Source organism: Sebastes umbrosus, chromosome 6, assembly GCF_015220745.1.
Source record: "Sebastes umbrosus isolate fSebUmb1 chromosome 6, fSebUmb1.pri, whole genome shotgun sequence".
NCBI lineage: Eukaryota > Metazoa > Chordata > Actinopteri > Perciformes > Sebastidae > Sebastes > Sebastes umbrosus.
Window position 1 is genome coordinate 13,920,240 of NC_051274.1, and position 27,018 is coordinate 13,947,257.

At 39.2% G+C, this 27,018-nt stretch overlaps 1 protein-coding gene across 1 annotated transcript; it reads right to left on the reverse strand.

The window, feature by feature from the left end:
- Positions 1-6,359: 6,359 nt before the first annotated feature.
- On the reverse strand, positions 6,360-17,071 carry LOC119490632. The gene is made up of 12 exons (XM_037774140.1): positions 17,039-17,071; positions 16,687-16,718; positions 16,209-16,235; positions 15,849-16,077; positions 14,953-15,009; positions 14,280-14,430; positions 13,904-14,152; positions 13,634-13,810; positions 13,381-13,497; positions 13,114-13,246; positions 10,786-12,954; positions 6,360-6,499 (listed from the first exon to the last, which is right to left on the reverse strand). Exons 2-12 carry the CDS (start codon positions 16,709-16,711, stop codon positions 6,360-6,362), a joined length of 3,474 nt encoding a protein of 1,157 aa, XP_037630068.1. The 5' UTR covers positions 16,712-16,718; positions 17,039-17,071.
- Between the last annotated feature and the right edge of the window lie 9,947 nt (positions 17,072-27,018).

Genomic DNA, 27,018 nt, shown 5'->3' on the forward strand with positions numbered 1-27,018 from the left:
TACTTTCCACCATAACCAAATGATGTATTTTGCATCATATCTCCTGAACCAAACATGATAACACAGAAAAGGTGATGTCTACCTCTATGTTTTGATGGCCAATGATGCCATTCACAACATCATAAACTGTTCAGGTGAATAGTTAATGGTGAATTCAGTGATGTTGTATGAAGCAAATCACAATATCTGAGAACCTAGGCTAGACTTTATAATATCGTGTCTGTTGCATGTAAAAGTTTAACCCTTTTGTTCATTAACCCTGACAATACAGTGACTCAGAAGAGTTTAACAATTTTCGATATGACCATAACAACTTAGCTTAAAAAGAATATATGAAACACAAATATTTATGAACTTCTCTAGGCCTTGGAGTATTCACATGCTGCCCGGGATAGATGTAGTAGTGACAGTCAGGTCGTCCAAGAAGGTTCTTATTGCGTGCTGTTACACTCCAGTCTTGGACAAAGGGTCCATCCAAACCCAGTCTGCTAGAGATTTTTGGTGCCACCTCTTTTGAGGTGCTGCACCAGTGGAATGGGAAAGGGGGGGGATACTTTTCTTATCTTGTGTTTTAATCTGATCTGCAACAAAGAAATTAGTAAAAATGTGGTTTATTAAAATCAGAGTAAAAGGGAAACTAATATAGTGGTGAAAGAAGCATATACTGTCTCTCTACTGTGACTGATGACTGACAGACATACAACTTTCATTCATCACTGAATTCACCATTAACTATTCACCTGAACAGTTTATGATGTTGTGAATCGTATCATTTGCCATCAAAACATAGAGGTAGACATCAACTTTTCTGTGTTATCATGTTTTGCTCAGGAGATACGATGCAAAATAGCGTTTTTGTGATGGCTCCATATCTGAAAGTTTCATGCCTTTGTGAAAAAGTGAACATCATTTCCACATATCACCTGGAATATAACCCATTGCTACTGAATCGGGGCCTCATCAGTTGTAACATGTTTAAATTGACAATGAGGTAAGAGTGGGATAACGTAAAATAATGGATAGAGAATTAATTTGTTAGGAAAGTTTTTTGAGTTTTTTTGATAAGAAATGTAGTTGTTGTTATTCATGTAATATATAATTTTAAAGCTGGTTTGGAGTGGACTTGGTCCCTCCAAAGTGGCACGGCGACCACATTTTGGGGGTCAGGCTCATGAACTAGAACCAGGATAGTGCAGGTGGCTGATGAAGGAGTAGTTGTCCTCTTTACAGAACTGTTAAACAAAGTCATCCAGGTCCAGAGACCAGACAAAGGCTCCTCCAAAGTTATTCGTTTTTAGGTAACTGACCTGAAAGGATGAAGAACAAAACAATTCAAAAGCTGAAGTAATTTGCAGTAGTTTGAATTAATACCTTAATGCCAGGGCTGTAGTTGTTGTCAAATCCAACCCACTGGTTTTCTGTGGTGGCATATGGAACTTTCTGATCAGTAATCAGCTGAGCTCGGCATTTTTTCCATTGCCATCTAGGTTTTTGTCCGTCGCCATCTTGGTTATTTGGTTACTTCTATACAATCGGACTTATTTTTGCAACCAGAGGAGTCGCCCCCTGCTGGCAATTAGAAAGAATGCAAGTTTACGGCACTTTGCATTGGCTTCACTTCTCAGATCCCGGAGTTTCCAACTGGTTAGGGACATTATTGATCTGCTAGTAAGACTGTTGATTATGATTAATGCATGTTATAAATTTATCCGAGCTGGCGATGATCAAACAGAGACCTTCAGAGTGAGAAACTGGTTAGTATTAGGTTAAAAATTAAGCTTCACATGTCAGTTCACCCAAATTACAAAATATGCAAAACGTTCTCACGTTGTCCCGCCCCTTGGCGTCACTTTATTTTGGGCATCAAAACCACTATAGTTACCCTTGGCGTCAGTTAGGTTTACGAAAAACCTACATGGTTGGGCTTAAAACTACTACGTTTGTACAGTGAAAATGAAACTGAACGTTGTGAACACGGACACAAACAAACAGCTCATTGACGACACGTCACAATAGTAAATCCCGGCGCACTTTCTCGGAGTGTTTACTGTTGCCGCGGATGGGTTTACATTGTAGTTAATGGATCACCCGGTGCATTTCATACCGGTAAAGGGTGCCTTGTGCGGGGGTATCGAACCCAGCCTCAGTGTTTGACGCTCTTGGAATGAGAACGGGCTGAAATGTAATAATGCAAAAAAAGTTTTCTCACTCTCTTCTACTGGTCTCTAGCATTACAGTTAGGCTTGCTTTTATTTATTCAGGTTAATGAGGTATTACTCTCTTATATTTCTGCAGCCACCCCAATACATTGGAGGTGAATGGAATTTCATTTTACATTTTAAAAAATTCAACAGCAACATGGATTCTGGATAATCATGTGTGTTGTGTGGATCTTCCAGAGTAAAGGGGGACATCGTCTCTGCAAAGAGTTGCCAGTGAATTTTCTAAACGCAATGTTTTAGCCATTAAACTACACAAACCAAATTCCATTCACTCTCACTGTAATCTGAGAGACAAAAACATGGCTGAACAAAACAAAAACTACCTGCATGGCTAGATACCACTGGAGGCAAATGAGAAAATATGGGTTCTTGTGATTTCAATCAGGAAAGACCCCGTATCGAAAGAACAACAATTTATTACATTGTACATGATAGAAGAATAGTGCAATCTCTTTGGCGATTAGACTCCATTGTAACATAGAATATAAAAAGGGGTAGTGATGCCGTGTTGAGATTAGCTATATTCCCCCCAAAAGAAGTAGTGTAGAAAGGAGTGTTTTCTACACTACAAAATACATTACCCTACTGCCTTTGCGGATTCCTAGGCAGATTCAGAAATTAGACATGGAAAAAAAGTTTCCAAAGTAAAACAGTTATAGTTATGATGGCATAACCCCATGATGTATGAACAAAGACCCATTAACCAGTGCGATGAGAGATGTCATATAGGAACATTGATAATGTTTCCGATTAGACTCCATAGTGACTTAGTATATCAAAGGGGGTAGTGGTGCCGTGATGAGATTAGGTATCTTCCCCCAAAATAATTAGTGTAGAAAGGAGTGTTTTCTACACTACGGAAATACATTACCTTACTGCAGTTGTGAATTCCTAAGCAGAATTAGAAATTAGACATGGAAGAAAAATTTCAAAAGTAAAACAGTTATAGTTATTCTGCTTTTTTTTTTCTTTCTGTCTTTGACCGGAGTAATGCGAGGGTCAATCTGAACCTTTTTTTTGTTTTTAAAGCAGAGCAATAGAGAGGTTACATTTAGACCAGAGCAATAGAAAGGTCACTTTTGGACCAGAGCTATGGAGAGGTCACCATAGACCAAAGCAATAGAGAGGTCACGACAGACCAGAGCAATAGAGAGGTCACGATAGACCAGAGCAGAGCAATAGAGAGGTCACATTTAGACCAGAGCAATAGAGAGGTCACTCTTTGACCAGAGCTATAGAGAGGTCACCATAGACTAGAGCAATAGAGAGCTCACGATGATTAGAATATGATGATATGAAGCACTTACTGAGGTATGATGAATATAAACATTTGCAAAATAAAACAATGAGTACGCACGTAGTAATTAATAGACGCATAATTGAGTAATTAGCCAAAATTTGCTATGAATTGCTTGTAATGATCTGAACTAATTAATCTGAACAGATGACGTGATGAATGCCGAGGTCAGCTGTGACCGGAGCCAGATAAAATAGATTGACGATTAGCAGCAATGTAGCCGCTAAGCTGAAACACCGCCACCAGTTATATGCACGAGTATAGAGGATCTGTTGAACGCCATTAGAGGAGCTAGCATTTTGTTGTCGTTACTATGACAGGTTGTGATGACTTTGTGTGCAGATGATCGCGTGATGCTTCCCTTCGATCTGAAGTGTGTACTATTGGGATGCCAACGAATGATAGTCACATGAACTAATGTGATTGTGTTCCGATGAAGGCCCAGACATGTAGCTTAACGAGCGAATATGAATACTGGAGTAAGAGGGAGGCAGGTGCTGAGATTCATGCCGTGATATACTCCCCCAAAAAAAAACACGGATGAACCGTTGGAACTTTGAGTCGGAGGAATTCGCTTGCTTGTGGATAATGTCGTTATGCCGCTGCACAGTTGTGTGTGATGTTGTGATGACGTCAGCCATGACTAAACACTGAAGTGGACCGTGTGATCGAGCATATGTCGGAAGGTGACGTGTCCCTGGCCAATATGGTTCCAGTTGAACGCCGTAGCTGCAACGTGGTTATGAGGTGACGCCAGAAGGTGACGTTGTTTCCGCGTCCAATATATTCAGACAAACCTTCTTTTAAGCTCGTAGATTTTGATCATATTATTTCGCCCCGTTCTCATTCCAGGGCGTTGAATACCGACGCTTGTCGCAGCCATCGTATTATATATTGACCGTTAAGGCTTTAGTGTTTGTATGAGAGGCACTCGGTTTTTCATTTACTAAGATATTAGAATTTTATTTATTTATTTCGAGCATAGGTCGCAATCTGCCTCCTACTGCCGTCTATGAGAGCCACGAGACAATACTTGCAAACTCCAACCGAACTTTCAAACTAGGCTGTGCTGATCAAATATGAATCATATTCTGTTACTGTAATGCCTATTCTCTCCTCAATTGTTTTCAGAACATTTTGTAGTGTACTGTGTGTGACGGAGTGACGGTGAGATGAAGGCAGCTGTAACTAGCTGTGAGCATAGCGGTGCAGCGTGTGTACAGTTTAGGCTGTCGGTGAATAAATGCCTCAACTCCTCAAGACACATGCGAAGTTCCTCTGTCTTGTAGGACGATTAACAAAGAGTGGCGCTTCCGTTTCAATATGTGAACCCACCATAACAAATACTACAGGACTAGTTGACAACACAAATTGATTCCTAAATACAGTATATCATGTCATGACACGTAATGAAAGTTAAATTGGATGGAGATCTCTTTAGAGCACTGACTTCTAAATATGTACCGTCAGTGTCACATTAACTGTAGTTAGTTCACGGAACTTCAAGGTGCTAAATCAATGAATCAACTGCTACAGAGAAAACATCACAAAGATAACTAAAAATTAAAATAATAAAAAAAAAAAAATGAAATCAAACCACTCAGGATGATGAAGTCCCATCAATAGATACCATTAAGAAAAAGTTCTACACCTTCTATCCCCTCTGACGAACACACAGAGAGACGATTTACAGTAGCTCATTAGTAGCTGTTTTGTATGAGCCAGCATTGTTTTAGTTTGTTGGTACAGCAAACTGAAACAGTGACCTGAAAACAGTTGAAAACAACATAGTGCAGCTGACTGGGGTATTAATTCTCTAGGAATGGCAGTAAGCAGCTTTTTCACATTACAGGGAGTCATGTATATACAAATTAGTCTCTCACATTCATTTTAAACTAGCACCTAATGTGCCCTATGTGTCAGTAGGAAAAACAATGATGATGGACATAAACCCTCACTCAGGTTCAGATCTCTTCACAAGTGACTTAAAACCTCAAAGTTTTTTTTTCTTGAATGTATTGTGGAGTAGTTCATCTTACAATGATGTCAAGAATGTTTGACAAATATGTTTTGATCCTGTATCTTCTAATTCGGGATTTAAACTTTTGTAACTTAAAGTGGCAATCTCAAAGATTTTCATTTAAATATGTCTGTTAAACCTGCAGTAGGCAGAACGTTTTTGGCATCATTGGTCAAAAATTCCATAATAACCTTTCTGCATATTGTAATTCAAGTGTTCTGAGAGAAAACTAGACTGCTGCACCTCCTCATGGCTCTGTTTTCAGGCTTTAGAAAATCTAGCCCATGAAGGGAGACTTTGACCAATCACAGGTCATTTCATTAAGAGAGCATTCCTATTGATCTATTAATTTATAAAAAAAGAAAGAAAGAAATATATATTATTATAGTAATATTAATGAATATTCAGTTACTGTAATTCCTATTTCTCACCTAATATGTTCTCAGAAACATCTTGTAGTGTACTGTTTAGCTGTAAAATGAGAAAGTTTGCTCCGGCTGGTGGGCGGTGCTTTGTATTTCCTCAACTGACCTCAACATGGCTGCCGGGTCACAAACTTTCTCATTTTACAGCTAAACAGTGCACTACAAGATGTTTCTGAAAACATTTGTTCACCCCTGGCATTAGAATGTGTCTCCACATGCGTCTTGAGTGGCCACTTGTGATCTTATCTCACTTCCCCGCTCTATATCCAAATAAACACGTAGTAAACACATGGCTAATACAGCAGACGTTGTTACGTAATATTACATGAATGTCAGTCATAATATCCTACATATTTATGAATTTGGGTACATTTTATTAACACCAAAATTAAAGGTTATTGTACTGGCGGTTCCCAAGGACCTCTGCACGCCCCGCCGGCACTGCTGCCTTTGCCAGGCAACAGCAGGGTACAGAGCTTCAGAAATCGTGGATGAGAGAGGGCGGGCAGGCGAGCGGGCGGGTGGGTGTCAGCTCCTTGCAAAACAGAGGAACAAAAACACAGATACATCTCTGACAATATGATAATAATGCACTTTGCATGCTTTGCCTGATAGTCTGTATATGTGTCCCATAGATAAGATGTATTTTAATAAAATACAGTTGTACCAACAGAATACAGTAGAGCACAGAGGGCGTTTCCATGCCGTGAGGCAGACAAGCGCTCGCGTCTGCCTGTCTATTCCCCTGAGGAGCGCAGAGACCCAACGGATCCCAAGGACACATTCGCGTACACACTGCTAAAAGAATGTGGCCGTATGTGGCTCAGACCACCTCTGAATGTGGTCTGAGGCCCTGTTCAGACCAAGTATTAACATGCGTTCTCAGTTGTCGGATCACAAGTGGACAGCTGTAAGTACAGGTGTGAACGCACTCAAAACGCATTGAGGAAACATTGAGATCGGATCTTTCAGACCACATTCATATGTGTCTGGGCCACATATGGTCACATTCTTTTAGCAGTGTGTACCCGAATGTGTCCTTGGCCACATTAAGGTCTGCCTACTCATCTGATGTTCTGCTGGGATTCGCAGGATCTCTGCGCTCCTCAGGTGAACAGACAAGGCGAGCGCTCGTCTGCCTCACAGCATGGAAACGGCTTGCTACTGTATTCTGTCAGTACAACTGTATTTTATTAAAATATAACTTATCTATAGGCTACATAGTCTACAGACTGTCAGACTGGGAACAGGAAGCGCATTATTATCATACTGTCGGAGATTTCTTTGTGTTTTTGTTTTCTGGCTGCTGTATTAGCCATGTGTTTACTGCGTGTTCATTTGCATATAGAGTGGGGAAGTGAGACCGGATCATAAGTGGCCACTCAAGACGCATGTGGAGACCCATTCTAATGCCAGGTGTGAACAGACGTACTTAAAGCTGTCCACTTGTGATCCGATCACTGAGGACGCATGTGAATACCAGGTCTCAACAGGGCCAATAAGTCATGCTCTCAAATTGAAAGACCATGCTCTTGAAAAAGACAGGAAAAAAGCAGATGAAAACGTTTTTTTAAAGGGACTGTTTGTAAGAATCAGAATTGCTTGTTAACCATTAAGTCAATGAAAGTCAGCGTCGGGCTCGTGCTTGTGCACGCTCTAAATAGACATGAACGAGCATCGCTCAAAACAGTGAGGCGACACACGTCAGCTAAAACCACAATATCACTCTGTATTTCACCTGCTTGGCAGTAATGTTAGCTGACCAGACGAAGGTCTCTCCATGAATCAATGCTGATCCTAGTGTTGGCTTTTCCTGCTTCAGCCTCCCGACCAGGAACAGGGGAGACACCGACACCCGGTAGGAGACGATAACGTTTCTCGCTACGGAGCCCCGTCACTTCACAAGACACGGAAAACCTTTGTTGGTCTGGAGGGGCTGCATCATTTATTTCTGCACAGACGTCTACTGTACATTCACCAGATATTCTCAGAGCTAAACGAACACTTCTGAAGTGCGTAGTGTGCGCGCATGCGTGTGAGGTGGAGCGAGCTGAGTGAAGGCAGGCAGGCAGACAGAGGAGCAGAGTACAGCAGAGACTCCGGCCCTGGAGACCAAAGCTACGGTCTCCGACCGCGGCCAACACTGTTTTGCAAGACGGGCTTCACTAGATATAACTTTGCGGTTTTGGTGCTTCCGTGTAGTTTGTGTTGGAGTCTTGTCTGATCAGCGTAGCCACACGCGTGCGCGCATATGCGAGCGCGTGGATGATTTATACGTGTAAGAAGTTACAAACAGTCCCTTTAACTTATTATTATTATTTTTTTTGGAGGGCAACCAGCACCCCCCATAAGGTGGCGCTCTAGGTGACCGCTTATATGGCCTATGCCTTAAGCCGACCCTGCTGCTAACCCTCACCCTTTACCGCCTGCCATTGTGAATCCAAAATGAATGCATGTAGGGTCATATTTCCTCACCACACACTTTGGAGCTATTATTGGCACAGTGTTGTTTCCTACATCACTTTTTCGTTTGAAAAAATAATCCATTTTGTGTTCCTGAATCTGACGGAACGTTAAGTAGCTAACAGTGGCAGAACACATTTGTCTCTACCTGATGATGCGTCATGGTGATATTCAAATGTAACAAGTCATTGAAATTATGCATTTTAATTTGACGTTTTTTGATTCTGGAGCACATTTAGATATAAAAATGACCTCCTTTGTTAATTACCAAAACATTTTTTTAAATTGAATCCAACCATTTGGCAGTCCTTCTACAGTAGATCGCCCACTGGATGAGAATAGCTGTTTTAATTCATACCTTAATTTGAATGGCTTTTCCATTAGTGCCAGTTAGGCAGCTTTTACCAAATCATAATGTAATAACTGTGCATAATGTAATAATTTTAATGTAATATAAGGTCCCCCCGTACAGTTGTCATGAACAGGGAAATTAGCTATAGTGACCAAAACCATTTTTGTACCAGGCTGTAAACATGTTTATTTCTTCTGTAAAGTTGGGCATTTTGACATGGAGGTCTATGGGGATTGACTCGCTTTTGGAGCCAGCTTCAAATGGTCATTTGAAGAACTGTAGATCTTGGCACTTCCAGGTTGGCTTCATTTCTCAGCTCTGGAAGTTGCCGCTTTTTTTGTAGCCCCACTAGTCAGGCTAGGTTCTAACCTACCATTAGCTATATAACAAACAAACGATTAGCTATAAGAAAACAAATAGTCAATCAAAGGTCATGGTCAGTATTGAAAGTGACCAATCAAAGGAGTGGAGACATCAACCACTGTATATTCCATCCCCGTCTCCAAAGTCTCAAAAGTCATCGAGCGAGCGAGTGCTGAGCAGTTGCAAGCGGGTAGGGAGGGTCGAGTGAGCGCTCCTCACAGCCCAGTGCTCGCCGGACCGCATTTGTGAACGCAAAGCAGAAATGCTTCCTCGTGAGGACGCTTTTCTGTTCTCTGATAGGCCTATTGTTCTGTGTACTTGTAGAGCAGCAATGCTCCTTTGTGAGGATGGTTTTCCACTTACGGTAATTGGTTTACTTATGTATGAAAAAAATATTTTACATGCTAAGAATCACCCAGTGTATTAAATTCAGCATCATCTCTGTGAAGATTCTCATCTGGATATCTTGTAGCCCTGAATTTTGTCACACATCGAAGAGGCTTCATCAATTTGGAACTGTTTGATCATAATGTCCTCTAGACCAAATACATAAGTTCAGTTGAGGTTAAGGCCTTAATTTACTTGTCATGTAAAACTAGAAGGGCTCCTATACTTTAAGAAGACAAGGAGAGTAATCTTTTTATCTTTTTAATTATTACACTATGCCCTTAGTTTATAATGTCATAATTTTCTCATGATGTAATAACTTATGACATGCACAAATGATATGTGCTCATGGTGTTCTTACATCATATGCTGATTATTACATTATGAGCTTTTATTACATTTAAATGATTACATTATGCACAGTTACTACATTATGAGTTACTACACTGCTTGTTTCCACACTATATTGTGTCTTTTATCTCACAAAAACCTGATAGACAAAGAGCAACAAACATAGAACAACCAAGCATAGAACAAAACCAAACACAATGCGCCAATATTAGTCTCTGAAACTTGTGGTATTTTATTGATTCATTATTTCATTATTATTCACGTCATTTTTTTTGTTTACATTTAGACACACAGCACATAAATACTGTTTATGCAATATGTAACATCTGTGTCATTATGGAAGACAAATCCAATCACCATTAGCTAAATATCAACCACCAAGAACACACCCATACCATTAGATACACCAACAATTACATAGGCCTATATATGCAACAACCATATAATTAAGTAAGGGATGTCAGATTAAATTATGCAAGAAAAAAACCCAAGAACATACAGTACTTAACCATTATCTATATTTTTTCCACATATAACAACTGTGAAGAATCAGAAGAAATTGTACCTATAACAGCTTTTGACAATGCCCCCCATTTATATAAGAATACATATAACCCCTTTTAGACAGTGAAATGATTTATGTGCAACTCCTTAAAGACTGGTTACAGCAAGTGCAGGATTGTTTAAAGACCAAATTTGTTGGGCATTGTTGGAGGTGGGCTATTCCATTACCACAGTTGTAATACGAATGTGAGTCATGAAGGTTGGGGTAGAGCCCATTTCTCTTTTTCCATTACAGGGTTTTCAAGGGCCATAGACACAGCAATGGGTGCTATGTTTAAAGTAATAAGTTGTTGGGCAGGATACCATCATGTGATTTCCCCCAACACAGTGGTAAAACAGACGTGAATGCTGCTGGTAGGGGTAGTACCCATTGCTCACTCCATTACAGGGGTTTCCAGTGGGGGTGGATGTGGGATAGTCACAGACATGGGAGGATGGATTAAAGATCAAATTTGCAGGACACTGTTTCTTGTAGGCTATTCCATTAGAACAGTGGTAAAACCAATGGTTGTCCCCAGGGTAAGGTAAGAGCCCATGGATCAGTCCATTACAGGGGATTCCAGTGGGGGTGGTTGTGGGACGGGCACAGCAATGGCAGGTGTGTTTAAAGACCGAACCTGAAGCACAGTATTTTTTGTGGGATATTCCATGATCACAGTGATAATAAGAACTTGCGTCATGAAAGTTTGCGTAGAACCCATTTGACTTTCCATGACAGGGGTTTGCAATTGGTGTGGGAACGACACAGAGAGATGTTTTAAAGATTGAATATGATGGGCAATATAGGAGGTGGGCATTTGTATAAATACATTTATAATAAGAATATGGGTCTTGTGGGTTAGGGACGAGTACATCGTGCTTTCCAGAACAGGGGTTTGCATTGTAGGTGGTTGTGTGATAGTCACAGCATTGACAGGAACTTTTAAAGACCAAATTTGCTGGGCAACATTGGGGGTGGGCTATTCCATGACCACAGTTGTAAAAACAATGTGGGTCATGTGGGTTGGGGTAGAGCCCATGTGCCTTTCCATGACAGGGGTTTGCAGGGGGTGTGGTTGTGGGATGTCCACAGCTTTGAAGGTATTGTGTGAAGACCAAGTTTCCTGGGCATTTTTGGACGTAATGATGTCCATTCCAACAGTTGTAATAATAGCTTGCGCCGTAAGGGTTGTAGTAGAGCCCATTTCCCTTTCCACTACAGGGTCCTGTTGCTGGGGGATGGTTACAGCAAGTACAGGATGAATCCCAGACCAACGTGTCTGAGCAATATTTTAGGTGGGTTATTCCATGATCACATTGGTAAAAAGCATGTGGGTCACTAGGGTGGGCGTAGTGCCCACTTGGCTTTCCATAACAAAATCCAGTGTTTGTAGATGGGGGGTAGTTACAGCAGTTACCAGAGGGATCCCAGACCAAATTTGCTGCACATTTTTGGAGGTAGGCTATTCCATGAGCACAGTTGTAATAATAATGTGGGTCATATTGGAAGGGGAAGTACCCATAGGCCTTATTATGACAAGGGTTTCCAGTGGGGCCGGTTATGCCATAGACACAGCAATGGCTGGAATGTTTATAGACATAATTTTTTGGGCATACTAGGAAGTGGTGATTTCCACTAGCACATTTGTAAAAACAATGTGGGTCAGGTGTGTAGGCGTAGTACCCATTGCTCACTCCAATACAGGGGTTTACAGTGGGGGTGGATGTGGGATAGTCACAGCAATGGCAAGATGGATTAAAGACCAAATTTGCAGGACACCGTTTCTTGTAGGCTATTCCATTAGAACAGTGGTAAAAGCAATGGTTGTCCCCAGGGTAAGGTAAGAGCCCATGGATCAGTCCATTACAGGGGATTCCAGTGTGGGTGGTTGTGGGATGGGCACAGCAACGGCAGGATTGTTTAAAGACCGAATATGTTGGACAGTATTTGTGGTAGGTTATTCCATGATCACAGTGATAAAAAGAATATGGGTCATTATGGTTTGCGTAGACCCCACTTGGCTTTCCATGACAGGGGTTTGCAATGGGTGTGGGATAGACACACAAAGATGTTTTAAAGACTGAATATGATGGGCAATATAGGAGGTGGGCATATCCAGTCATACATTTATAATAAGAATATGGGTCTTGTGGGTTAGGGACGAGTACATTGTTCTTTCCAAAACAGGTGTTTGCATTGTAGGTGGTTGTGTGATAGTCACAGCATTGACAGGAACTTTTAAAGACCAAATTTGCTGGGCAACATTGGAGGTGGGCTATTCCATGACCACAGTTGTAATAACAATGTGGGTAATGAGGGTGGGGGTAGAGCCCATATAGCCTACCATAACAGGGGTTTTCAGTGGAGGTGGTTGTTGGATGTTCACAGCTTTGACTGTATTGTGTAAAGACCAAATCTGCTGGGCATTTTTGGATGTGGCCCGCTCCATCCCAACAGTTGAAATAAGTGCTTGGATCAAGAGAGTTGGAGTAGAGCCCATTTGCCTTACCAATACAGAGGTTAGGAAAACCTAAAAGAATGAGATATTGTGTCAATTGCTGAGATTTCTTAATAGAAAGAGTACACATTTGCACTCTACATATTAAAATGTAATAATGTAAATGAAGGGTGATTACATTAAAGATGACCACCACCCCATGACAGGATACACATTTAGCATTTTGGTTACCTGGAATCAGGAGAGAATGCAGGTGGCTGGTGAAGGGGTAGTTGCCATGCTTACAGAAATATCCACTAAAGTCATCCAGGTCCAAAGACGTGAGAAAGGCACCTCCAAAGCCGTTGTCTTTAATGTATTTGACCTGAGAGGATGAAGAACAAAACACTTCAGCAGCTGAAGTCATGTTTACAAAATATCTATTTAACCAGATTTGTGTACAACCAGTCATTTGGAAAGGAATTACTGAGCAGGAGTTTGAATTAAACAGATGATTACCTTATAAGTAAGGCTGTTTTGGTTGTCATATCCAACCCACTGATCTCCTTTAGTGGCATATGGAACTTTCTGATCAGGAATGAACTGGATTGTAGCACCAGGAAGAAACTGGCAAATCTGAAAAGAAGGGTCAAATGTCATATTTAGATTTAATGTGTTAAAATAAACAGAAAGTTATTACAGCGTTAAAAGTGGCTAGCCTATAATAAGGCTATTGATAGAAATTAAATATATTCACAGCTTGCAGTTTTACCTCATAATAGGCCAAGAATCCGGCTTTACTGGTGTATGAGCCTCCTTTACCAGGACCATTAACTGATGCTCCAAGACTGGGTGCAGAGAGCTCATACGTTTTCCCAAATGCCGCAATCCCCAAGTTTAGCTTGTATTTAGGTGCTCCCTGGGTACTCCAGTATGACATTGCAAAGGCCTATAATGTGGTGAAAAATAAAGGATTAGGATGAAAGGACATCTCTAGGTAGAAAGGTGTTTAGGCAAGTAAAATATGAATTCCAGTACTCACAGCGTTCAAGTATATATCGGCTCCATTGTGTAGGGATGCCTGGTGTAAGCCGCTGTGATGAAATGTGACAGCTCCCGAGGAGTGAGCAAAGTCATATGTCATCACATTAATGAAATCCAATTGCGCTGCAATCTGTGTGACTTCATAACTTTCATCGATGGTTGCTTTCACAGCAGAGACACTAGCAGTGACGATTAAGCTGTCACGGTAAGTTCCTAATCCCTCAGCCACAAAGGCGTCTTTGAGCTCCTATACAACACAGAAACATGGTTCAGTCATCTTTGAATATTTAAACTCTAATAATTACATATACAGTATATACAGTATGACATATTTTTGACAGTGTCTGTTCCAGAAGAGAAATTCAGGATCTGACCTTGCACAGCAGTGTGAATTTATCCTTGTACGTGCTTCCAGGGTACCTCCAGTCAATGTTTAGCCCATCAAACCCATAGTATCTCAGTAGTCTGATAGCAGAGTCGATGAACGCTTGTCTGCTTGCTTGTGTTGCCACCATTCTATTGAATCTGGTAAACATTTGAACAAAACAGTGTTCTCAAGAAGTCACTCCACATACTGCATTTAAGGGTTCGGGTTTAATAGCACAAACTCAAAGAGCAACATAGAGCACAAGGTCATGTGTGTAAAGACAACTAAACAGCCATAGGCAAATGGTCTGGTTACCATGCTATTCACTGAGTTTCACATAATGCAGTGAAGGTATCAGGTATAAATATATCTCCCTGAACTATTATAAAAGTGTTTATTTGCATTAATATTTTGTTGCTAAAAATTGACATTACATATTTTGTTTGCGTGTGCAGATGGAATGATGAAGTTAACTTATTTATGTCATCAAATACCAATATCTCACCTTTTGCTACCCCGTTTGTATGAAACCATGCACCATGCATGTTGTGCAAAGCATAAAAATACAGCATGAATGGGGAAAGCAAGTTTCATGGTCAAGAAAATACTAACTTGTTGAAGTGCTGCTTACACTTTTGCGCTGACACAAAAAGAACTAAATGTTCTTGTAAGTAACTTACTTTAGGTTGTCAAAGGGCAAGCCACCAACCGCCAGCATTGTTTTGAGCTCTGTATTTCTGTGGGAGCATAAAAGTTCATTAATGATTGTTTAACAAAACACAATATTCAACTTTATTTGCTCAATATTTAGAGTGCATTCAGAAAGTAGTCAGTCCCCTTCACTTTTTTCCACATTTTGTTGTTACAGCCTAAATTCTTCACTCAATCACCTCATAATGACAAAGCCAAAACAGGATTTTAGAAATGTTTGGTAAATTATTAAAAAGAAAAAAACACAATTATCACACTGACATTAGTATTCAGACCCTTAACACACTGAAATGTAGCTTGTGCTGTGAGCTGTTTCTACACCTTGATTGTTGTCCACCTATAGTACTTTTTAACTGATTGGACATGATTGGGAAAGGCACACACCTGTCTATATAATGTCTCACAGCTGACAATGCTTATCAGAGCAAAAACCAAGCCATGAGGTCGAAAGAACTGCCTGCAGAGCTCAGAGACAGGATTTTGTTGAGGCACAGATCTGGGGAAGACTACAACATAATCTGCTGCATTGAAGGTTCCCAAGAGCACTGTGGCCTCCATAATTCTTAAATGGAAGAAGTTTAGAACAACCAGGGCTCTTCTTACAGCTGGTCTTCCAACAGGACAATGTCCCTATACACACGACCAAGATAATGCAAGAGTGGCTAAGGGACAACTAACTCTGTGAATGTCCATGAGTGGCCCAGACTTTGTAGCCTGGACTTGAACCCAATTGAACATCATTGAGAGATTGAGTGTAGATTGATGAGGGGGAAAATGTATTTGAATTGTTTTAGCATAAGGCTGCAACATAACAAAATGTGAGTCTGAATACATTCGAATGCACTGTATAGGCTAAAGCACTGACCTGGCTTTGAGTGCATTACAAGACCAATAGTGTTGTTCTTCATTTTGATGGTTGTAGGCCAGATGATTTAGGTTGTCAATGTCAGCAGAGCCTAAGATCAGGTGGGTACACAGGTTCGGATTGATATCTGAAACCGTGAACCTGCCGTAGTGCGCTCTATTTTTAGCATCGAGGTTAAAGTGACACACCAGCTTCGAGGAATGGGCTTTGGATGCGGTTGAGACGGAGACTTGGAAGAAAATCATGATGGCTTTAATTAGTTTTTGAAGACATCGTTATTTATAACAATTGTTGATTTAAGGACATTATTTATATGCAAGTAAGACTGTTGATTATGATCAATGCATGTTAAAGACTTACCCAAGCTGGCGATGACCAAACAGAGACCTTCAAAGTGACAGACTGGTTAGTATTAGGTTACAAACAAAGTTTAACAGATAAATTCACCCAAATTACAAAATATTATAAAACCCCAAAGATTTCCTCTTCTACTGGTCTGTAGCATTACAGATAGGTTTTATTGTATTTGTCTAGTTTAATGAGATATTACTCTCTGAGATTTCTGCAGTCACCCCAATACATTGCAGGTGAATGTAATTTTGTTTTACATTTAAAAAATTCAAGAGGAAAGTTTATTGATGATGAATATCATTTATTTTGTACTCTGAATAATCCACACAACACACACAGTGTTGGTTATCCAGAGTGTAGAGTAAATTATATTCACTCTTGCTGTGGGTAAACAAAACAAAAACAATCTGCTTGGCTAGATACGACTTGAGATAAGATAAGATAAGATACCCTTTAAAGAAACATGAACTTGACCAGCATGCCTTACCTGCAGTTACAGTCAGCTTGCCCATTTTGCTACTATGTGGATAAGCAGAAATAGAAGAATTTTATTAATATACAGCTGAAAAATATAAAGATAATATTAATGTTTTATTACTACTATTAGTAGTAGTAGTACTTACTATTAGTAATAGTATTAAATTGTTCCCACAAAAAAATTGAAAATATTACTGTATGCTCAAAATCAATCACATTTGATCAATAATCAATAATTGCCTGTGTCATGCAACAACACCAATTTAAGACTTAAAATGAGCACAAGATGTACATAATTGGTAATAATTGCTAATAATAATAATAATAATAATAATAATAGTCAGAGTTAAATGGATACTTACAATTGTAATGGTGAAAGAAGCGTATACTGTCTCTCCCCTGTGACTGATGACTGACAGTTGTCCCGCTGCTTTTATAAGTAGATAAATGATAGGGTTTGGCAATTAACTAGGGTGTGGGGATAATTACTTTAATGTTCCAATGTCCTATGAGCAATTGTACACTGATGGAATCTATGACAACAAAACAAGGTCACCTCATGCCAGGCCCTATTAACTTTTAATTAAAATTGTATTCACTGGAACAGCATGATACCTAATAGGGGGACTGAGAACCTTGTAGTAATACTGACGTATTATTGTGCACCAGAGATTGATTCAGACTAGTTTAAAGCTGTTGATTTTGAAAGATAAAGTATTAAGTATGTAGTTAAAGAACAACAAAAGGACAGCAGCAAACATTTTTATCATAATATAAAGCTGTCAGTTGCTTGTAATTGCCAGCATAAAACATTATATCTATACAAAGTGACCAGAAAAACAGGACAATTAGCACCAATCAGACACAACATTTAAACAAGACCACACAACACAGCATTAAGTTTCATGAGGCACACAACATCAATATTGAGTGCTGCACTGGATTCAGGAGTGTTTTTTTTTTCATTATTTTACCATTTCTCACCCGAAAAATCAGGTACGGATAACTAGGACATTCATTTTTTTAATATTATTTTCATAGTGTTGAGACTGTAACTTGTTGAGGCATAGATATTATTACCTCAACAATGAGTTTCTCCTCGTCCCCTGTAACAGCTGCTTTTCTTGAATGTCAATTAGCATCGTCTTTCGTCAGAAGGTCAGTTTTATATTCTGTGGTGTGTTCATCAGTGCCACTACGAATCTAGTTGTGGCCAGTTTGTGGATTTACTTAAAAGTATTGGAACATTTATTTGGATGAATGTTGCACACAGCTGGTGTTTTTTTGCTCTTAATATGTAGGCAACAGCCACTGATGTTGTCGGCACTCAACCAAAAACATTTGAGTTGTGATGAGTCCTCATACCACAAGTTTGGGCAGATAATTTGTCTTGTGAAAAAATGTTGCATAGCAGGATGTTTGTTACTCAGCATAGTTTAATTATCTACTTTGGCAAAGCTGATTTGAAAGTACTGTGAGAAATATGGCTGAAAAACACAATCGTACCATCACATAGTCAAACCCAAGCACCAGCTTCAGAAATATTCCTCTTTTTCCTGGATCCATATTATTTTCACTTTGCTTTATAAGGTATTACAACACACAGTCAAGCATAAACTGTGACTGATGACTGACAGATATTAGGCTGTGCTGTTTTTAAATATGTAGATAAAGGACAGGGTGTGGCAATTAATTAGGGTGGGGATAATTACTGTAATGTTCCAATGTCCTATGAGCAATTGTCCTCTGATGGAATCTGGGACAACAGAACAAAGTCACCTCATGCCAGGTCACATTGAATTAAAAATGTAGTCACTGAAATAGCATGATACCACCATGGTCAAATTTCTGTCTGTTAAGGAGGGCTTTTCACTCATATTCGAGAACCCTGCAAGAAAAATTTCAGACTTTTAAATAACAAATAAAATAATAAAATAATATAATCATCATCACATCATCATCATCATCATCATCATCATCATTAAAAATTGTTGATGTGGAAATATTAAGTATGTAGTTAAAGAACAACAAAAGGACAACAGCAAAGAACTTTTTTGTATCATTAATATAATTTAATATGGGGAGATGTCAGTTGCTTATATTGCCTGTGTAAAACTTGATATTTAAACTGAGTGACCAGAATAATAAAAACACTCGCCCAATATAAGATAATAGCAATGCACTGATGAGTATTTTTTCTGGAAATTACTGAAGAGCTTAGAAATGACATGCAACGAAGGTCTCCATCCATAACCGGGGATGGTGCAGTTACATGGTCAGCATCTTAAAGCTACAGTCGGTAACTTTAATAGAAATAACTTTTTCATCATATTTGCTCAAACTGTCACTATATCATCACAGTAGTACCAGAGGCAGATAATCTGTTGAAGAATCAGGTTCCTCTACCTCCTTTTAGTGCTCCTAATGGCATTTGCAAGATTCCACCTGTGGAGCTGTTGAGGATTCACTGGATCCTCTGCAGTTTGCATATAGGAACAAAAGAGGGGTTGATGGTGCTGTTACTTTCTTAATAGGATTTTTAAACAACACACACACGCACACACACACACACACACACACACACACACACACGCACGCACACACACACACGCACACACACGCACACACACACACACACACACACACACACACACGTTTATTGTTTTTAGATTTATAATCTGCTTTTAACACAATTCAGCCCCACATTTTAGCCAATAAATGTCTAATTTGAATTTGAACTCTGGCATAGTTGGATGGATTTTAGATTTTCTGGTTGACAGATAAATGGCACTATGTCTGATATGTTGTGCTTTTCCACTGGATCGTTCCAGGGCTGTGTCCTGTCACCTATTTTATACATATTATACACTAACGACTGTAGAAGTTCCCATCCTGGTAGACACATTTCGAAGTTTGCAGATGACCCCGTCATAGTGAGCCTGTTACAGGAGAGTGATTACGCTCACGGCCCAGTGGTTAATGACTTTCTATAGTGATAACTGCTTTTTATAACTGAATGACACCAAACCTAAAGATACGTGTGTAAATTTTAGAAGCAAGTCTTACGCGCCCATTCATACATTAAGGGTCAGATCATTGAACAGGTTCAGTGTTACAAATATGTGGGTACCATAAATGATTATAAGCTGACATTCAATGTAGTGGCAGTTTGTAAAAAAAGCCCATTATCGACTGGTAAACTGGTTTGGGGTGTGTAGTTAGTTAATGGCGCTCTGCTACAGCTCCATGGTAGAGTTAGTTATCACCTTCTCTATTATTAATTTGTTTGGTAATCTCTCCACAGGTTGCAACATATCATCAATGGTGTTAAACTGCCTGATCTGTCTCACATTTCTGTAAGAAAGCAGTTTCAAAGGCTTGAGATATTTTACAGTGTCCTCTTCATCCTCTGTATGGAGCTTGAGGAGGGCTTGAGCTTCTTCCCTCCGGGCTGAGACCAGACTTCCAAAGGCCAGGTCTAACAGGGTGAATATCTCTCAGGCCACCGAACTGTTAAATACTCATGATGACTCAGCTGATTAGTTTCCCTTATAACTGGTTGGATTGAATGACGATGGCCAAACATACTACTTAGTTTTTTGTTTTTTACTTGATGCATTCATGTTTTATATACTGTATTTTATCATGTTTTATTTACCTTAGTCCATGTGTCCAAGTGTGTATGTTCTACTTTAACTGGCTCCAAAAAATGTTCCCCTCGGTGACAATAAAGTTAAAGTTTAAAGTTTATAGCCAGATCCAAACAGCGAGTGAGCTAGAAGGACAACGAACAATTGAAAGATGCATTATAAAGTTACTTTACCAGTGCCATCCACTCAGCACCACAGCACAAGACAAAGGAGCAGCTCCTACTTATTTTTCCTGACTTTTGTGATAGGATTTTAGCAGCCAGTAATAGTTAATATTTAGAATTTTTTTTTACATATATATACTTTATTTCTTTTCGAGATAGTTTTCACATTTTCAATTTACAGTTAATACTAAACACATTTTTAAGTCAAAATGAAACAAACAGAGACAAAACAAGATGTACACAAAAGAAAACAACATCAGCATGAAGAAAACTAAATAGAAACAAAATAGATGACATAAATAAAATAAAATAAAGGGGTGACAGAGATATAACAACTAGGTTGGATGCTGTTCACAAGTTTGTATATTAGATTAATTCACATATACCATGGATACTGGCGTATATATGTACACATACATTTCAATATCTACACTTATACCTCTACATTTATATAGACATATAAACATACACATATGTTCATACATACACATATACATACCCATAGCCATATAGATATTCATAAACCCCCAAATATATATATATATATATATATATATATACATACACATACAAGCACACATATATACACATACACATATACATACACACACAAATACATATATATACACTTTTCAACATGCACAAAGTGGACTTAGAATTTAAAGTAGGCTGTTATACCATTTATATTTTTCTAAAAAATATTATTGTTGTAGTTATTTTGCTCCTGAATTGTTATGTATTCTCCTCCCACAATAAGCCTTTTGGCTTTTTGACTCTGCCTGCACATCTGTTGTTACCGCATGATTCCTTCCGTGTGTTTTAACCTGTTTGATTTTTGCTCAGACTTTTTATATTTTATTCCACTATTTTGTATTGTGTAAACAAACAAACAAACAAACAAACAAAGTAACATAACAAGAAATGTTTTGTTTGCATGTATTTGATTGACTAACACAGCTCTTTTTTTGCCAGTGTTTGTGCTATGTGTTCTTTGGTTGTTCGTTTGTTGCTTGTTTGTTGCTCTGAATAAGCCTTTCAGGCGTCCTTCCTCTGCTGTAGAGTAAGTACTGTTTTTTCCTATTGTATGTATTTTGTATCTTCATTATTGCTGATTCTTGTACCTCAAATTTTCATATTTTCGGTTTGCCAGGCGCTAACTCCATGATACTCTCTCCTACAACTTTTGTGGTGTATTTATGATTGGAAGTTGGATGGTTAACTAAATATTTCGGCAATATGTCACTGAAGGACTGCTAAATGACTATAATTACTATAATAATTTTAATTGTTACTATTATCTATAATTATATATACGCATTATTACATAACGTAACAGTGTGAGTACCATGATAATTAAGAATTAAATTTGCCCTTTATTAATGAAATGGCAAAGCGAGGACGAACCCTTATAAACTTTTTTTTAACAGAAATAAAATGGCCAATAGAAACAGAGCAGCTCCTTTACAACAGGTAGAAAGAAAACCAGTGAAGAACACGGTGTGATTGGTCAACTACACCTATAACATTGTAATTGTAAAGTATTAAAGGAAGTTTTACAATCAGAATATTATGACAAGCCATGGCTAGTAAACATCAAAACAGTTGCAATCACAACAATTCGAGCACGTACGAAAAACACGTCAGAAACGTCACTAACACGGCATAAACCTCACTGACGTAACTTACAAAACAAAACACTGGTGTCGAACACTGGTCTCTTTGTTGGAAGTCCTGCGATTGTGGGACCCATCCACCTCCCCTGTCGCCCGCCCGTCTTTCTCATTTTTTATTCTACGTCATATCATAGCATATTTACACAGATGCATTTACATTGCTGTCCATACAGACCACATGGCTTACAAATGACACTCCTAGAGCAAGAACGGCGTTCTTATTTCACCTTGCCCATTATGGTGTCATTCACACGCCTTTTTGTGCGACTGGGCTGGTATATTACTGTCTTCTTTACCATGTGTCATCCACAATCAGGGTCGGAGTCTTTGTCACACTATATATATATCAGAAACTACTTTGCACCTGCATGGTGGATTTTTTTATTTTCTTTGAGTGTGACCCTATTAACATAGGAATACTGAAGTCTCAGAACTATGTGACACATAAACTCTGGATTATATCCAAACAGGAAAAGCCTAGTCTGTCTTGTGTCAGATAATTAACATTAGAGCTCGTCAAAACTGACACATTAAAGATTTCCTTGTTGCGTACCTGAGAAGTCGAATGAGGTGTGCCATCAGTCTAAATTGACTTGCTACAAATGTTGACGGAACACAAACATACACACTGTAATAGAACTCCCCCCTCAAACCGCCTATCGGCTACAGTGGTGTTGCCGCTGGCAGCGTTTGTCATTTGAACCGGTGAAAGTGACGGTGAGTACTGACTCATGAGAAGCTGCTACCTGAATGTTTTCTACACTGAACTTTAATGAGAAAGAGAATGGAGATAAATGCTGCATTAATGCTAGTGTTTCCCAAATACTGGGTCGGGACCCACAGGTGGATCGCAGGAGGTTTTATTCGGGTCGCCAAATAAATTAGCAGAATTTCACCCATCCTAATTTAACATTTTTATCTACAGTAGACCTTTGAGCCACATGAGGTAGCCTGAATGTTCGTTCTGATAATTGTAGCCTACTTATAACATTGAATGTAGGCTAATGTACATTCTGTTTGTTTTACTGATGAGAGGAAAAAAAAAACGAGAGCCCGTTAACTCTGCCTAATTATTTGGTATCATTTGAAGTATTTATTATACATGCATACATTGAAGTTGTGATTTATCAAACCTATATCTCTTCAAAATGGCTGGTTTACATATTCAAGATCATATATGGTGATACGGAAATGGCAGTAAAAATGGCCGAGAACAATAATTTATGCACATATTCGCTCATCTCACAATTTATAGATAAGGCATTGTGGATTGCAATGGTTTGTCATTTAAAAAAAATATGTTTGGGAAACAGTGCATTAAACCCCCTGACACCCACAACAGACCCGTTTTGTCTTTTTTTGGAGGGTACAGAGAGTGTTTAGGGGGAGACAGCAGGTCAGCAGTATACATCACAAAGAAATGGTGTACATCATCTGAAAGATGGAAACTTGAAGATTCATTTGAGATGCAGCTCAGCTCTGTGAGTCAAGTTGTTTTAGTCTTAAATCAGATATAAACATGAATTAATTAATTAATTAATTAATTATTGAAAATAAATTGTAAAAGTGTGTAAGAGCTTAGAACATTATGATGGAAGTATATGATGGCCATTCCCATGCTCTATTATGTCTCATAAGTTTTTGCAGCAATTTTTGGGTTGATAGCATTTATTACACAGATTTGGTGCTAAATTTAACCATTTTTTACTTGTCGAAAATTGATAAAAATGATCAATAATCTCTCCAAAATACCACATTAAGACACCAAGACCTTGAGGAATGCCATAGAAAAAGCCATGCTCTGATTTGGTATAAAAAACTTTTGACATTTGGAGATTTCTGTAAGAATTGCATTTTTCTCCAAAGAACTTCTGTTCTGGAAACTGCTCAGAAACCCCTTTATTGTCAATCTACGTAGGAAAGCCATCCATCTTTTGAATGCCCTAGGTCTGTAGTTTGTGGCTGTAAAGTTTCATGAGGCTGTGATTATCCTAGAGGTCACCACAGGTCATTTTATACAGTGAGGTTGTTTAAAAAAATGGTCTCACTAGAAGGAAATGGCTACTATGGAGATATTAACCTCCTTTCCGACATGCTAGCATGGCAAGGTTGGTACTAATGGATTCATTGGGTTTTCATATGTTCCTAGTTTCATATGACATCTGTACCTTCACTCTAGCCCTAAAACTGAACCTGCTACAGCCTCAGAAAGACAGCATAGTCGGTCGGGATCGCAGGTCTCATAGGGTTAACAGATTCATTAGCGTCAGAGCAGAGAGACACATTGTAGAGTCATGAATAAGCAGGAATGTCACATTTCTGGACTATTCTGACATAATGAGCAGAGTTCTATTTAAGTGTTTGTGTTTGTGTAAGGACATGATTTACTGCAGGTCACAATTTAGACACACCTAATGTCACTCCTCAGGTACGAGGAAATCTCTAATGTGCCAATTTGGACGAGATCCAATGTTAATTATCTGACGGGAAAGAAACACAATACTTTTCCGGGTTGGATATAATCCAGAGTTTATGTGTTACTTAATCCTGAGATTTAAGTATTAAAAGATAATAGGTTCACACTCAATATAGATTTTCGTCCCTGATTGTGAATGACACATCGAAGACACTCAGTAATATACTTGGTCATATAAATACATATGGTCAGACACACACTCGCTCTATCCAGATCTGGTCTTATTCTACCCAGTTTTGGGCCATGTACTACAAAGCAGAATTTGAGGTTGGTGAGGTAACTTTCAGTCCTAGGATGGTGGTTCACTTCTTACCGGGGTTGATCAACATGATAACTTATGCTGCACACCTAATCTGCTCCAGAGCAGGTTATGTTTGAGATAACAGATCAGCTCATATAAAAGCACCGCCAACTGACCAATGGTGTGCGGATGGTAAGACAATATTACACAAATACGAAGAAGTTAATGGCAGGATTGGTAAAGATTTTAGAAATACTTTTTGTTATATTAGTTGAAATGTTCATTACATCCCGGCAGCAATCAATAAATCAAATGCTCAAAAAAGAGAGAAAAAAATACGGTGTGTGTGGTTGTCGCAGGACTGTAATAAACCCTTAAAATCATTTAACTCAGCCTGAATGTAATGATTGGTCGAACTACTTGTCTACCTATCTAGCTGTCTACCTGCACGCTCTCTGCCTGTGCACTCATTGCTCGTCACCTGGAGTCCTCCACAAGCTGTTAGCTTGACAGCTGTAGTACTAAAAATAGCCATGTTTCCCATTCACATTCTTTATAATATGTTTATGTTTGTAATGATAGAAGTGGAGGAGTAACTTTGGACAGAGGCCTGAAGCTACGGACTGTCAGTGTGTGACTTTCTTGCTAGATTTAGGGACTTTTGGAGCTAGTAAGCAGCTAGTTGACAACACTGGGCTTGGTTTTTCGATGGATCATTTTTAAAAATCTAGTGTACTCTTGCTAGTTTCTCAAGATTGCCAACCCTGCCTTTAAAGTCATAATCCAGGCTAAGAGCAACACAGTTTAAACTGCCAAATACAGGAAGGAGATTAGGCAAAAAAAACGCAGACTGTGTGAATGAGTAAATTAATAGACTTATCACTGCCCCATCTAGAGCACAATAGATCTGACTATAGTTGCATTTGTGTATTCCGTTAAATGAATGTGTTGCTTAGATGTATTCTTATGGTGTGTGTGACACTATCGTAGGGACCCAGCATCTGGCTGGTTTCAAGTGACCTCATGACCTCAGTAACCTGATCCTTGACCACAGGACTCATCTCAGTCCTCATTGGCTACAGTAACATTTCACACCTAGGTGTGAAATTCACACAGAACAAAACCAGAGGAATGTTCTTTGTTCCTCCTCTTTCTTCTCATCTGCTCATCTCTCCTGACGTGTGAGAGGTGAGCTGCTGCGCTCTCTCTGCTCTTCATCTACTCAACCCATGCTGACCTGGTTGAGGTGAACGGCTCTCAAGTCCAGAACTTGCAAAACAGTTCTGGTTCTGATCAATGGCCTGTTAGGAAACAGCCATTGCAACCAAGGAACCAAACGGCAGACGACGCGAGTGCTCTGCCCTTTTCACCGCTAACAGCAAAGACGACCTCTTTGATTGGGAACCACAACCCTTTTCTTCCATGGATCGGTAACGTACTGGGCCTTAGCATTAGCAATCGCACACGGCTGAGCAAGACTGTCCAACTTTGATTTCTAGAAAGTACTTGTATTGATTTGGTTTAATGTTATTCATTGAGTTTGACTGTGTTGATTTATCTGTATTTGATTTTTGGGTAACTGGCTTCGCCACATCTGATGTGTTTAGTTTATGCTTCACATAGACAAGGTCTTGCATGCAACTAACCATCTTTTCTAACCCACTGCATATCTAACACACATAAAGATCACATACAGAAACTGTGAATTAGTTAAATATAAACATACAGCTTCAGATAATCTTAACCCCACATCACCCCCCTCTCTGTCCTTCTTCTCAGAAGAACAAAGAGGTCATGTGGTGACATGCTGATGGCCATCTTTGATTCCGCCATCTTTGATTCAGCCATCTTTGCAGTTTTACAGTGCCCGCCATTTTGTTTGTAAGCCATACAGACATTTTGAGACAAGAACCCATCTTGTTCCCCCCCCCTCTCTCTCTCTCTCTCTCACACACACACACACGCACGCACGCACGCACGCACGCACGCACGCACGCACGCACGCACACACACACACACACACACACACTGTGTTTGGTTTGTTTAGTTTAGTTATTTAGTTAGATTAATATTGTGTTTTGAACCTTTATTATCTTGTAAATAAATGTTTGTGGAATATACATGCTGGTCTCTTTAAT

Coding starts and splice junctions, on each gene's coding strand:
- LOC119490632 (XM_037774140.1), bottom strand. CDS start 16,711: ATGGGCAAGCTGACTGTAACTGCAG. Junction 15,010..15,848: donor TGTAATGCACTCAAAGCCAG/GTCAGTGCTTTA, acceptor ATGCTCCCACAG/AAATACAGAGCTCAAAACAA. Junction 12,955..13,113: donor GCATTCTCTCCTGATTCCAG/GTAACCAAAATG, acceptor TCATTCTTTTAG/GTTTTCCTAACCTCTGTATT.